Raw genomic sequence first — 14,771 nt, forward strand, 5'->3', positions numbered from 1 at the left:
GACAATTGAATTGACCTGTTGTTCCCTAACTTACACTTATTTTAGAGGGCATTTCCAGAGTGCTACATTTCTATTTTAGAGTTTTGGTTGGTTTTGGTTCTGTTAGCAAAAAAAGAAATCAATTTATATCTAAAAAAAGGCAGCAGATACTTAAAGAATGTGTATGCCTGTAGGACAGAAGCAGGTCTCCTTATTTTAAATAACATTTAATCATCTTCCCATTTTTTGAAAACTGAAGAGTATCCCAGCTCAGCAGTGTTCCTACCCATTTGTTCTTGTCTGCTATACATACAATATCATATAACTTCTATATGATCCATACAATCATTTTATTTACATATCTGTCTGGGATGCAGTAAAGACTTGAGCAATGCAAATTTTTCAAAGCTATTAATGGGAACTGAGAGGAGGTGTCATGCTGCTTTTGGTGCTGAATTACACAAAACCAAATCTGACTCATCAACTCCGAAGTTAAACATCCTGATAGTGAGGAGAAGGTGTGGCAGATATTGTAAAGTATCCTTATCTAAGGATGCTGAGCTGACACAGCTGAGTCCTCCATAAGCATATGGAGACATATGACTGACAGTGAACCACTTACCATTTATATATATACTATAAAAGTGCCAAATGGCAGGGATTTCTAGCAGACTCCTTCTTGGAGCATGTGTGGAGATTCCTCCCTTGGGTGGGACACCTCTTAAGGTGAGCTAAGGATGTTTGCCCACAATCATTGGTATGGGTGAGTAACATTGATCTCGACTCAATAATTGTTTCTTTTTTGATAACTTTAATATCATTGTTCTAATATAGTACATTATCATATACTATACAAGCAGTGTTAACTTCCATACCATGTAATAGGTAATTCTGATTAAGATCTTTTTGTCCAATAATTTATCATAATAAATCATTCATTTTTGTACATCTGGCTTGCCATCCTTAATTCTGCATGACAAAATTGTACAAAGGTTTGATCACATGTGTTTAATTCCTTAGACTTAAACCGTTGACCAAGTCTGGGGCTAAGATTGGATCCAACCACACCCAGACACCTCTCTGAGGAGTTTAGAAAGCCAGAGGTCATTCTGCACCTTGTGACTCAATGGGAAGGCTTCTCTAATAAACTTTGAAGCTCCCACTCCACCCACAACAACATCATATACTCCATTACCTCGTGTCTTTTTAGAAAAATTTTCTGGAAATGCAGAGCTATGGTTGTTGTCAAACACTTTATTTTTCTGCATTTTTTTTTAATTTAAAAATGAAAAAACCCAAGAAAGTCTCATACAACCCAGAAAGACGTTTTAAAAAAAATCCAGGATTATTTGCAGGTCTCTTTTTTTCTTTTATTAAGTGTTTCCTCATCTTTTCCCCAAAGAACAGAATATTTGGCAACATTTTAATTACACTGCCGATAAAAGTAGAAGTAGTAATCAGTAAAAAACATTCCAGCAAAGTAACGGTCTGTTGAGCAGCTAGCAAAACCCTGCAAAAGAAAAATAAAGGAGATTCATATAGGAACTTCTTTCAGTTCAAATGCTATTTGTCTTTTGCTATGTGGCCATTTGAAAAGGCTTACCGGTACAGCTACACGGAAAGAGTATGCGCTGTCATACAACCTAGCTACAGGGAGAGCCCAAACGTGCTGGCGTCCCTAGGTGACAAATGAGAGACAGATTAGATAACCTCATTTCATGGGAAACTGAAGAGAAGGATAGACTCTGGAAATACTTCACTGACAAATGCAGTGCAAGGTCATTATGTATTTAAAGATCAAGTGCTGACTTTAAACCCTGCAAATGTGGGTTTGCTCTGATCAGCTCGACATGGAGGAGAACTGGCAGGCATCTGACTCCCAGTGACACTCGGCTGGCTCTGAGTAACTGGATTTCTTCACTCGTTTTCTAAGCAAATCCCCCCAAAAATAGGGATTATTCCTGATATGCCAGGTGGCCTGTGAGCTTTAATTTGTAATACTAGCAAATGGCAGTTCTGCTGATTTTGGGACAGCAACTTTAGCAGTGCTCAGAAGACAGAAAATTTCCTCCATGTATTCTAAATATATGGGTAGTGTCTTCATCCAGTATTTCAAAAACAGATACCTGCAAGGTTTCAGGCTATTTTTTATTACAGTGCTCTGCCATGCAAAAGTGAAAAAACATATTCTGTACCTGAAATGTTTATGCTACAATGAACAAAACAAAATTCAATCCTCACCTCTCTTTCACCTAACGAGCCACGGTAACTTATATTTCTAGTGGCTCAACTCCTTCATCTTTCTCTCCTCACTTCACTTTCTGACACATCCTCTCTGCTGGAGACAATATGTTCACAAGACAAAACTTACGTGGGACTGGTGAGTCCAAATGATTGCTGTTCTGCCTTTTGGCAGAGAATAAGCCTTCCCATCCCTAGAAAAATCCTCTTAAAAGAAACCTCTTCAGCTAGGCATTTCTATTCTGAGTCACATCAAATCTGAAAGCTCACTGCTGCTGGAGGCTAGTTAGCTTTAGTCTTTTGATGTGGATTTCAGGTTGACACAGGAAATCTCTTTGACTAGTTTTGTCAGTAGGCTTCAAGGACATTTCTGCATTGTAAAACTCTCTATGTCTGACTTAATTTCAATTCTGTTGAAATTACAATAGACAGGTCAAAACTTGGAAAATTTTGGCTTTCTGATGACTGTGCCGCTGTTACAGAGAAGCCTGAAACTTTTTGCAAGGACATTTGAAAAATCTGAGCAAAAAGTCAGCTGGAGGTATCTCAAGTGCTGTAATCTGACTAAGCACAAAAAACCAAAAACCAACCAAACAAAAAAAATCAATTAAAAACATGTTGTGTATGGGATCATACATCAGAATTCTGAAGACTCTTCTCCAGAAGAAATTGGAAATTACTTCCAAATTAGAGATGCTTCTCCTACAATGTGTTCAGAAATGCTATTACCTACTATCATTGCTTCTGCCTTTCCTACTGTTTTAATCAGAATAAACATTTCTGACCAAACACTGACAAATGGGGGCCTTGAAGGAGGCTTGTATGTCCAGGGAACCTGAAGAAAGTTTAAGCCTTCATCAATTTACTGGAGATGCTTCAAGATTTGCAAGACCTGGTCACTCAATATTTTTTAGTGGGAAAAGCTAACCTGTTTCACCAGCTTTTATCCCCATTGAGGCAATCCAGAGAATGACACATAAACAATTTTGCTTTTAAAATGAAGACTTTTCCCTAGAGGGATTTATTGGTAAACTCCTGTTCACACAGAAATAAAGCAGAATATTACCATTGTTACCAGCAAATTCTAGACTTTAAAATTGGAATTCATTACTCGTAAGATAATAATGGAAACCATAAAGTAGATGAGAGTTTGGAAGACTCTCCTAAAGCTCTGAGTGATAAGTTATTCCCATTTCTTAAGTATCTCTGGAGTTATAATGAGTTGTAGTCGTGGCTTAGGCTGAAGCAGAATCAAAACTGTTCTTGCAGAGAATTATTGGATAGATTTTTATAAAAGTCAGCAGAAAACTGACTCCAACAAAAAGACTTTTTTTTTGTTGAGGCATCTCATTATGGTCGTGCCAAAGCCAGCCATGACTGACAGACTCAAAGTACCAGCATCTGGATTTCTAGTACTTCAACAAAGATCAGAATTTTGCAGCCATTAGTTTCATAAAAATTATTCCCAAAACCCAGAGTATTGCTATAAAAATCTTACCTGTGTGGTTTCTTGGAAATTCTTCCTAGTGTTTTGGCTTAAAGAATAATGAGAGCAATAATTTCCAAATGTGACTTTGCAGAGAAATATAATTAATGGTTCTGTGGTGCTTCAAGAAACAAAGAAAAATAAGGATAAATTATTTTATTAAAAATAAAATCAGTTGCCTCCAAACCACAAACTAATATTTAAAATACAGTCATACTCAGTGAAACTCTGAATATGATGTATTAATCCCTACATGGGAGGGCTATACTATTGGATTATAATGGCATACATTTAAAAGACAAATTTTCAGTGGCTGTAGAAAACAAGCAGACACTTCAGGGGTACTGTTATATTTTATCTTATCTGAAAAATGCAGGTGTTTACAGGGATAATATTGAAGACCAAAAGACTGGACAAGTCCTTTGTTGCAGAGACAGAAGTCAAACTGCTGTCAAGCAGATTGTTTGGCAGCTGTTCTGGCTATTGCTGGCCTTTCTCAGAATAAAACTCCAAAATAAATGACTTGTTCTCTCTGGGAGAACACGGTGGAGGTGGGTTTTTGTGGAGAAAATACCTGCTGAAAGGAATAAGTCTGCTGCTTTTCCCTGCTGTAAGTCACAATTTTATGCAACACCAGAAGTTCCTGCACAAGAATCCCTCTTTACAGGGCTTGGCACAACAGGCTCAAAGAAGGTACTCTCTGGAGTTACTCATGTTATGTTCCTCATAATGTTTCTCTACAACAAAAGAAAAATCAGATCCCTAAGCCAGAGATCACAATCTGCCAATACACACATACATGTCTGCCCAAATGATAGGATTGAAGCTTAAGACTTCTGGATTTCAATACCTGCAACATCGGGTGAAATTTTCCTTGAGCTGAGAATGGTATTGGGCCAATGCAACATCATAGGCCCAATAGGCCTACATAGACCAAAAGGTCTACATTAACAATTTCATTGTGCATAGATTTTTCCCACTCCTCTGAATAGGACAAATTTGTGTAACAATAGACATCAGGCAAGAATTTCTATCAAATTAAGAACCACTGTTGTCTTTTGCATATATTCCTTTTAATTGTACTTACTTTATTTCCAGTGAGATTTCTACATCCATGGGTGTGTATTTGTTAATAGGAATAACATAGCTGTAGTTTCCAGAGCTGAAAAAGTTTGCATTAATACACATGGTATTTTGAGATAGACAGTATCTTCATCAAAACATGGAAATTGCATTTAAATTTAAACAGAAAAAAATATAAAAAGGTATCAAGGACTACTGCATGCTAGATGAATCAACTGTGCGCAGGAGCCAGCCAGGCAGCCAGGCCACAATAATGGTGTCTAGTTCTCCCACAGTATAATAAAACCATTATTTTTATTAATTTATTAATTAATAAAATAATAATTATTAAAAATTTACCTACCTGCACTGAAGATTTTTGCTACAATAGCGGTTGTCAATGCTTTGCTGAGTTTCCAAAATCTGTATGGAACTGATTGTTGTATCAATCCCTAAAATATTAAGAATAATAGTTTATTCTTGATTATTTCAGAAATCTTAGATAAGAGCATAATAAAACTGCAGTTAGTCTACTGCCTTGATTGCCACTACAGGACTTGCTGCAGGTCTAAATTAGCACTCAGTTAAAAGCCTCTGGTTGATTACCTTTATTCTGCCATTGGAGATAGATAAGAACCTTGTTCAGTTTGCAAGGACAAATATCCTGGGAACCTAACATTGCACAATTTTCTTTTGCACAGATGTTGAAGGCTACTTTAATAGCAGCCCAAGTAAAACTCAAATGTGTCAATATTCATTTTCATGTACTAGAAGCCATACCCATTCAAGTAACCAAAAACTTGAAAAAACTCATCTTTGTTGAGAGGAATAATATGGAATGCAACAAAACCTTTTCTAATTATCTGTGGAAGAAAACTACCCAACCTAAATGAAAATTATAATTTCTTCATATAATGTTGCCTTGAACTTGCAAGAACTTTTGTTTTTGCAAGAGTTTTGTAATATACTACAGATAGATGATGAGTTTAACCATGATAACACTGTTTTTCCCTTAGGCAGACACCATGTGTCTGAGAGTGCTGTCCAAATCCTTCCTGAACTCTGGCAGCCTTGGCGTCATGACCATTTATCTGAGGAGCTTGTTTCAGTGCCTGACCAACCTCAGGGTGAAGAATCTTTTCCTAATATCCAGACTAAACCTCCCCTGACACAACTTCATGCTGTTCCCTCAGGTCCTATCACTGATCACCAGAACAAAGAGATCAGTGTCTGCCCCTTCTCTTCCCCTCATGAGGAACCTGTGGGCCACCAGGAGGTTTCCCCTCAATATCCTCTTCTCTAGGCTGAACAAACCAAGGGATCTCAGCTGCTCCTCATACAGCTTCCTCTGCAGACCCTTCACCTGGTCTTACAATGTGGTGCAGAAAGCACAAGGAGGACTTGGTTCAGCAGGCCCAAGCTCTTCACATCAGGCTGTGCACACTGGGTTTGAGTTTCTGTTCCTCTGTTCCACAGCAACCATTCCCTACTTTGCAGAGAAACTTGATGAGTATAGGGTGACCTGTTCTCTGATTATAAAATCCCTGTGTGGTAGTATATACTTAATTTTCAGCATGCAAATATCTACAAATGACAGAGGGAAATCAAGCATGTTCATCTCAGAAGTAGCACAGAAGAACATTTCCCTATGACACAGCAACTCATTACAAGACGTAACTTCGTGATGCCTGAGGTGTGTGTACCCATGCAAAAAAAAACAGAAGAGGAATGATTTTTTTCAGATCATCCCACTGGGACACAACCAGGCAACAAGCAGAACCTGTGTTCTATTCCTCACCTGCTTTAAGTGTGTGGTCTAGACATCTAAGTCTATTTGTTTTATCTTCCAAATATTGCCTAGTCTTTAATCAAATATTTATTAAAAGAAGAAAAACAACCAAGCCTTAAAACAGGGGATCCACATAAACCAAAAAGACACAAGGCATAATCCTGCTCATAGTGAATGAATGCCAGAGCATGCTGTTATAACATATGTAGTCAGCAGATACTCATCTTTACATAAAAGAATCAATATTTTCAGCCCAGGCTGGCTCTGACAGCAGTGCACAGTCACTAAAAGGGGAACCTGAAATCAAGCCAAACTTCCTGTGTCAAGGAACTTAATTTCATCTCCTCTGAAGGCAGTGTCAGGATCTGAAGGTAGAGATGGCCCCTTTGAGCAGCTGACATTTTAATCCCTTAGGTGAGATGAGGCAAACCCCAAACACTTCCTTCACACTCTATCATGAGTTTCCTGCACACGAATACCATGCTTATATCCTTAAGCACAAGATTTTAGCCGCTGTCAAGGAAAATGCCACTTGTCATTTTATTGTATTTGAAGTCAAGCCTAAGAACTCTCTAGAGAGGGCAGTCAGAATGTCTATAAAAATCTAATGAAGATGTAAGAATAAACTGAAAATTACAGTGAATCACAGGTTTCCTGTTGTTCACAGGAACTAGACTCGCAAGTGGTAATTCTCTATAATGATGAATTATAACTGAAACTTCCCTAAATTCCAGAAGCAGAATTCAAAGCCTATAAGTAGATCTTGAAAGTTATACAAGTAAACACTTTAATTTTTTATTTCATTTAAATATAGGACTTACAGTCATTTCCAAGATCAGGTCTTCCACCAGGTTTTTTGATGGGATCTTGTTTGGGTAACATGTCACTTTTGTTTCCTGTGAAAGGATGAATGTACAAACACTGCCCAAGTTAGCCTTGCACAATTGTAACAGCAAAGTATGAACACAAAACCAGAAGATATTTTGTTAATTATCTCTTGAACAGAAATGCATAACCATGAGAGAGATCTTTAAAATACAAAGCACCTCCATTCAGAAGAAGATATAAACAGTCAAAAGAAGTTTGCAGATAACAAGAAACAAATTTTTGAAATCTACAGAATATCAAAAACATTTCCAAAACATAGCCTAATAGAAAAGACTTCATCACACACAGAGAACATCACCAATTTCTATAACAGAGAGCCAAGCTGAAACTCAATATGCAGTCAGGCACTTCAGCACAAATCTGAACATAAAGCCACATCTTTCTTATTAGTGAGACAATCACATTAGGAATTATAGGTATCTGGCACGCAAATATAGGCTGAAGGAGCAACTTAGTTTTTATATATAAGCTGATGACTTCTTTTTTTTAATTGTTATTCTATTAATTTTCTCAATACTTGCCTAGAAAAGGGAACTTTAAAGGTCTTTTGAATAATCATCATATAGTACAACCGGAGGAAGGTAAATGGCCCTTCAAGCCTGTGGGAAATGGTCTAATGTTATTCCTGTGTTTCTACACAGATTGCCAGCTAAGAATCTGTTCAGAGACATGTTAACAGGAAACTGGCACTGGAAATGCTGATCTTGCCTAAACTAATGTGCTTCATCAAATATCACTTCTAGAATACCAAAATACTCCATTACCATGTTTTCCAAAGGAACCTTTCTGATCTCAGAATGACTGTTTCATGAAAGGAAGCAGGGATCAAATCTCATTATTACTGAGATTGAAGCAAGACAGCTGGATTGACCTTATTGTTTTCTTATTTATTCCAGATTTGGATTTCATTTCAGTATTGGGAAATAAGAAAATCCAGACTTTTCTCATGCTAGCAGGTGACCAAGAGCATGGAGCAACATTAACAAATGGAATCCAAGGGCCCAGAAGCAATGTAATACAAAATCATCTTTGGGATTTTAATCTGTCTTGTGTTTTTTTATAAAACTCTCATACTGCTGCCAGCTATTCCTTGAATTCATTTCCTATTTACTAGTTCATTATACAGATTTAAAGGTTCTGCCAGATTTGGTGGTAACTGCCGCATTTAGTAGTCATCTGCTGTCCCATTTCATTACACAGTTCCACACACCTAGTAAAATGGCTACTGAACACATGCAATCACTTATACACGTACACTCATCTTGGGGCAGATCTAATAAAAACCTGTTCATTCTCTCATTCCTCCCTTTAATTCACAAACTAATTGTCACACATTTTCTCCTGGTTTCTCTTAATAGTCTAGATATGCTAGCTATGCATTAAAACTGTAATTTTCTATTTTCATTAACAGAGAGATATTCTGTAGAAAGCCTATATCCCCTAGTGGAGGTAAAAGATTGCTCTATGTAGATAAAATAGTTCAGCCCATGCAAATGTTGGTAGGAATATTCATAAAAAACTTGGAATTAGTAAACACTTAAAACTGTGATTCTTTTGCAGGTGGTGGAAGAAAGCATTAAGCAGTATCAGAATTTGTACAAAAACCAGGACAAAGATTTACTTCACTAAGATTTCAGCTATTTAAACTGAATCAGTAACCAGCATAGAACTTTATTTTCACTTGGGTTTTTACTCATCATAGAATTATGAATTTATTTTCTTTCAGATATTGCAATCTAAATTTTGAATACAAGGTGCCAATTGAGATCAGCAAGAACTACCACAAAGCACCACAGCAACCTTCAATAAATTGCAAATAAAATTCCACTCTTTCACATATAGTAACACTGAGGGCTTTCTCAAAGGCCCATGTGGGGTGTGAAGATCCAATTAAATAACAAATAAAGAACTACAAGCATGACAAGAATGTAATGAGAAAAACCATCATCTTCAGATAAGATTAAGAAAAATTCATCCAATAAATGTAGTATCTTTTTTTTTTTTCCCTCAAATATTCTATGGTTTTAATTCAAGTAAGTTGTAATATTCTGTAGGCAGCATGGGAAAAATCTGCTGATGATTTCTCATTGTGATGGTACTTTACTATGAATCTGTTAACTGCCCTCTGAAGGCAATAAATGTGAATGCCTGAGGCTGACCAAAATCCATCAGGAGCTCTCACCAATCTTTTATTGTGAGGGGAGAGACGCTGGGGAGAAACAACAGTAAGGACAGCTCCTGGTTATTGGTGGCACTTAACATTAAGGGGAGAGCAGTGAGCACTAATGGCATGGGAGCAGAAAGCAGAAGTGGCACAAATGCTGAAGGGTATTCACATTCCTCAATTCCACTAAAATCAATGGAAGTTCAAAAGCCTAAATCCTCCAGAGAAATCATTTAAAAGAAAATATAAGAAAAAAAAGTCACATTAAGCTAGATGACATAAAGACGTGTTGATTTTTTGTTTAATAAATTTTCTCTTGCTTATGAATGCTTTTGCTTCTACTTGAACTTTCCAAACAGCCTTTTCATTAACAGCTCTGGGATGCAAAGGATTAGGAGCTACAATGTATGCACTCCGCAGTAGTCTGCACCCACAGAATTCAAGTATTGCATGTGGAGCAGCAAAAGGTCTGTAATAACTCCTAAATTAGTATTTAATTTAATTGCAATTTCAAACAGTTCTACCTTTCCAGGAATAGGAATAATCAGCTGATTCTAAAGTATCCACTTTTTATCTTGATTATTCCCCATATTTAATGCTTAGCTTTTTTTTCCTGAAAACATTTTCCTTTTCATTTATCTTGGCTACAGCTACATTAAACAGCTTGTTGGTTTTCCTTCTGTTTGGATTTCATATTGACATTGTTACCTTCCATCTGGGGATATATTCAGGTTCATTAAACTTGTGCAGAACTGAAATCTTTCAGTAGCTTGTGTACTGTGCTGATTTTTCACTCTTGGATCCTCTCTTAATGCTATTTGGAGCATAAAACCTTGAGAAGGTAATGCTTTGTGTTAATTCTTATCTTCTCTGTCCACCTAATATCAGAAGCAGTCAGCTGAGGATAGAAGGTTTTCATATTTCATTTTCATCCATCTACAATTCCCTAATTTATAAATGAGATTAATGTCTTCTTAATTAATCAACACTCAGGTTTCAAAGCAATACAAATCACTCAGGTATGACCTCCTGAAAGTACTGTATTGAGCTCTATCTGCCACAGGGCTTACTGCAGCACTGATCACAAGAATCACAAGGACCACTCACACACAGCTTATCTGCAGAGTAAAGAATGGCCAGTGGCTGAGTCCCACTGAAACAGCTCACGCTGAGAGTGTCACAGCAATTGGTAATGCCTGCCCTGGCAGACATTTGTACTTCAGAGGCTGAACTGCATCCATCCCCCTTTTCACTTCAGTTTGTCGATTGCGCTGCAAGAATTGTTCCCAAGGCCAAGACAGGAAGATTATGAATGCTGGTTTAGTAATATTAACACTTGCTTCCTTGATATGTTAAGGACTGGGAGAGAGAAATATAGATTCCCACAACTTATGCATACCTTTATGCATTAACCCTTTCTTATAAATATCATAGAAGTTGTAAACAACGCTTCTTCTCATACACTACACATACAACACTTGGCAGACAGAGTCAGTAAAAGAATTCATTCCAGTAAAAGTATTTTATTTTATAGAGCTCTGCCTTCAAATGCTACTGCTCAAAACCCCTGCCTTAACAATCAGAGTTTTAAGTGTAAGTTTTATGTTTTCAGGCAGTTGGCATTCTGTCTCTGCCCATAGGAAAGATGTAGTACCACCACATTGTGACACAATTCAGTTTTTTTGGGTTTTTTGCATCTGTTAATTAATTCTCTACTACCCCTAATCAACTCACATCCAACTGCAGCCAAAGGTCAATTAAAGAGATTAGTGAATTTCCAGTTGACATCAAATAATTTACCAGGAATGGCCAGGAAGAACAGTGACACCAGACAAGACATCTTAGGGCCTCAAATTTTTAAGGGTAACCAGACTGGATTTTTCAAAAACATATTGACTGCTTCAAAATCATATTGACTGATGATTAGTTATATCAAGATTTTTTAAATACTCTGGACTAAGCTCTTTTGTAGAAAGCTAACTACCTTTAAAGATTCTTGCCCCTTTCCCCACACTTTCCATACAGTCTCTGCTCAAATGATAAAGAATTACATTTCCAACTTACGTTTTTCCTTTGCAATATTTTTTTCATAACTTAGAGATTTGACTTTTGGTTGATGAATTGGACAACAATAGACCTTGTCACAAGGTAAAATGTCACAGAAATTCACTTCAGGGATCCTGCTGATGAGCTGTGTGGTCTGAGAAACTGTTCTTTCACTCTGCAATGCTAAAAAAAAGCAAAAAAACAACAACAAAAAACAAACAAACAAACACCAAAATATAATTATCACAAATGCTGTGTACTGGCATTTTATAATAACCAATTATGTGTATGCAGACCAGCAGAGACACAGTACCTGCTGTAGTAGTAGAGGGAGAGACTGGAACAGAACTTGAGGTACTGCTGATGAAGAAAAACAATTCATTAAGAAATGGTCATTAGAGTTGAGGACCAAAACAAATTGATCCACAGTCTATTACTGATTCTACTAACTTGAATTCATTAATGGTAATTTAAATACTTGCCTGTAAACTGGATGTTTTTTAAAACGGCTGTCATGAATGCTAAGTAAATATAGGCTCCATATTGTCAAAGCACTGTAGAAAGAGAATTGTTCTGTAGATTTGCATTCATTTTTATGCAACACAATATGAATAATACCTTGACAGCATTGTGTCAAAATGCAGTCATGCAAGTGTTAACTATCTGATCACTTTCCCTTTAGTGGGAAAAATATCAGCTGAATTTAATGGGGTTTAGATCAGATACTCTTATACAGTATTGTGTTCATATACTTGTATTCAACACAAAATACGGCCACTTTCCAACCTAAATAAAATCACACCACCAGTTCAAAGTACTCAGGTCACAAAGAGATTGATTGTAAGCCACAGGTTTTTGGACTGGAGACAGAAAATGGCAATCTCAGAAGTCCAGGGCATACTTTCCTTTCCATAAGTCCAGGGTCACAAGTTAAACTTCCAGTCACATAATTGCCCACTGCAGTGGGAACAAGTTCAGCTTCATTTCACACAACAGATTCACTCTGTATATCAGAAATTGTACTTAGGCACAGAATGATTGGATAAAACATGCAGAATCCAGTTTTGCACCTGTAGTACGAATCATTGAGGTAGACTTAAGGTGCACCATGCATTGTGACATGGAGAGAGATCAGCTGTGTGTCCACCCCATGAGTACCTTACTTTTACACAATGGTTTCAACTTTACAATATTACCAAGGATATTAATTGTTAATTTTAATACATCGTGTTCTTCAAGTCGGAAGGGAAAGGAAGAAGAAGAAGTGTTACATTCTTTCAGATAAGTAGAAAGGGGAAAGGGATAAACAAGTCAAATTGTTGTTAATTAATTTTTACCATAGTGCCATAATAGCAACCAAAGCTATTATAGTCACCCGGAAAATCTTCATGGAGCAAGATTCTTTGGTCTTTGATAAACAAACCTAGGGTAAAAAAAAGTCTGGTTAATTCAAGAGGCACATATCTAAGCAGCTGCTAGTAGATTAAGAAATACTACACAAGGTTGACTTTACATCACCCTTGTTTCTTTCATGATCATAGGGGTCAACATTTACAAAGAAAAAATTAAAAGGCCTCTAAGACATTGTTGACAGTTTGGGAGCACAAACATTATAGAGGAAGAAAGGATAGCTAAAAATAACAGCCCCTTGTCCTTTCTTCCTGCCATTTTTCATACTTTTGAAGTATTTAAAAATCAATCAGTAAGTGTCCAGAACTAAAAGCTCAGCAGCTTTCAGTATGTGCTCAGATCGTGCTAAGGCAGAACTGGTAGAAATACAGAAGAAAGGCACTTTCCAGCCAAGTAGGATAATCTTAGGTAATGGAGCATTTGACTGTCATTATGGTACAAAGCATATTTGACCTATTATTTTCTCTTGCTCTTTGGCACTGGCAAAAGCAAAGTAGGCAAATGAGCATTGGTTCATATTAAAGAACAGGGCTTGCCAGCCTAGGAAGACCATCTCGAAAAAGGTCAATGTATGTATTTCTTCACTCATATGATCCCTTTGAAAAAGGGCATCCACTTCCCATACAGTGATATAGGCAAGAGAAAGTGAAAGCAAACCACAATGAATGACTCAGACAAGGATTTCATTTCACTCACCTTCCTGGATTTTAGTGGGACTGATTTTATTGATGGCAAGAGACTATTAGCTCGACTATACCTGCTGTAAGAGACAAGATCTCTTTAAAATTCAAATGCTTCAGCAAGTAATTAATGAAGAAAAGACATTTTTAATGTGTTAATGTCACTTGCTTTTGCAATTTTAACATTTACAAAGGGAAAGGCAGAAGTGTCAGCAGATTCGTTTTCAAGGATAAAGGTCTCCAGTTAACTCATTCAGGTGAATGCTCTTAAATGTTACATGTGATTTCGAAGAAAACTTGAGGAAATGGCTTAAAAACAGGAAACACTCATCACTTCCACTGCAGCACCAGTGAAGATTCTTTCTTGCAGACAAAGCTCTACAGATTTGCTTTAGAAGCAATTTCCAAGTCCCAGAGCTGTAACTGGACATAATCTACCCTTTACTTTATGCAACAGAAACAATTACAAAAATTACTGCAATTTAATAGACATTTCAAATTAATTTAATTTAATTTTGTCAGTGACTAAAAAAAATTTGAGAAATATGGGGTCTTTTGCACAATTTAAATACTGGAAAATAGCTGAACTCTACTGTCAAGCAAAATTGTTTTTCACTTCAATCACTTCAGAGATTGAAGATCACTTTAACAACTTGTGTGACAACTATTAGAAAACATCCCAGCCAGAGGTACCTGACTTTGCTCTCTTCACTGACTGTTGACTTTAAACTGTTGATCCGTTTCAGCCTGGCCAGTTTCCTGTTCCACTGTTCCAATTCTTCTATTCTGACTTCAAGATTGTTTGTTAGTTTACAAAGCTGCTTTACAGCACCAACATTCTCCATGAAGATCTGATCCTGAGAAGAAAACAATGACAAAAGTAGGTACATAGTAGATACTTAGTATATTCATCAACCAGATGTAACAAGCAGGAATTAGTGCAGAATTCACCGATATAAACACAGGTAGATGTAGATGACTGTAGATGTAGATGACTGGTCACTGTAGATGCCATAAAACCCTTTT

At 36.9% G+C, this 14,771-nt stretch overlaps 1 protein-coding gene across 1 annotated transcript in view; it reads right to left on the minus strand.

Annotated features, from left to right (window-relative positions):
- Positions 1–874: 874 nt before the first annotated feature.
- MYRFL (myelin regulatory factor like) overlaps positions 875–14,771 on the minus strand; it is a 33,750-nt gene continuing 19,853 nt past the window's right edge. The window contains exons 13-24 of the mRNA XM_053943251.1: positions 14,439–14,602; positions 13,762–13,825; positions 12,993–13,078; positions 12,138–12,209; positions 11,969–12,015; positions 11,674–11,838; positions 7,379–7,453; positions 5,133–5,220; positions 4,794–4,868; positions 3,719–3,827; positions 1,583–1,657; positions 875–1,489 (exon numbers count right to left, since the gene is read on the minus strand). Coding sequence (XP_053799226.1) covers positions 1,403–1,489; positions 1,583–1,657; positions 3,719–3,827; positions 4,794–4,868; positions 5,133–5,220; positions 7,379–7,453; positions 11,674–11,838; positions 11,969–12,015; positions 12,138–12,209; positions 12,993–13,078; positions 13,762–13,825; positions 14,439–14,602 — 1,107 coding nt within the window. The 3' untranslated portion in view covers positions 875–1,402. The remainder of the gene's footprint in view (positions 1,490–1,582; positions 1,658–3,718; positions 3,828–4,793; positions 4,869–5,132; positions 5,221–7,378; positions 7,454–11,673; positions 11,839–11,968; positions 12,016–12,137; positions 12,210–12,992; positions 13,079–13,761; positions 13,826–14,438; positions 14,603–14,771) is intronic.

The sequence above is a fragment of the Vidua chalybeata genome, chromosome 5 (assembly GCF_026979565.1).
Source record: "Vidua chalybeata isolate OUT-0048 chromosome 5, bVidCha1 merged haplotype, whole genome shotgun sequence".
NCBI lineage: Eukaryota > Metazoa > Chordata > Aves > Passeriformes > Viduidae > Vidua > Vidua chalybeata.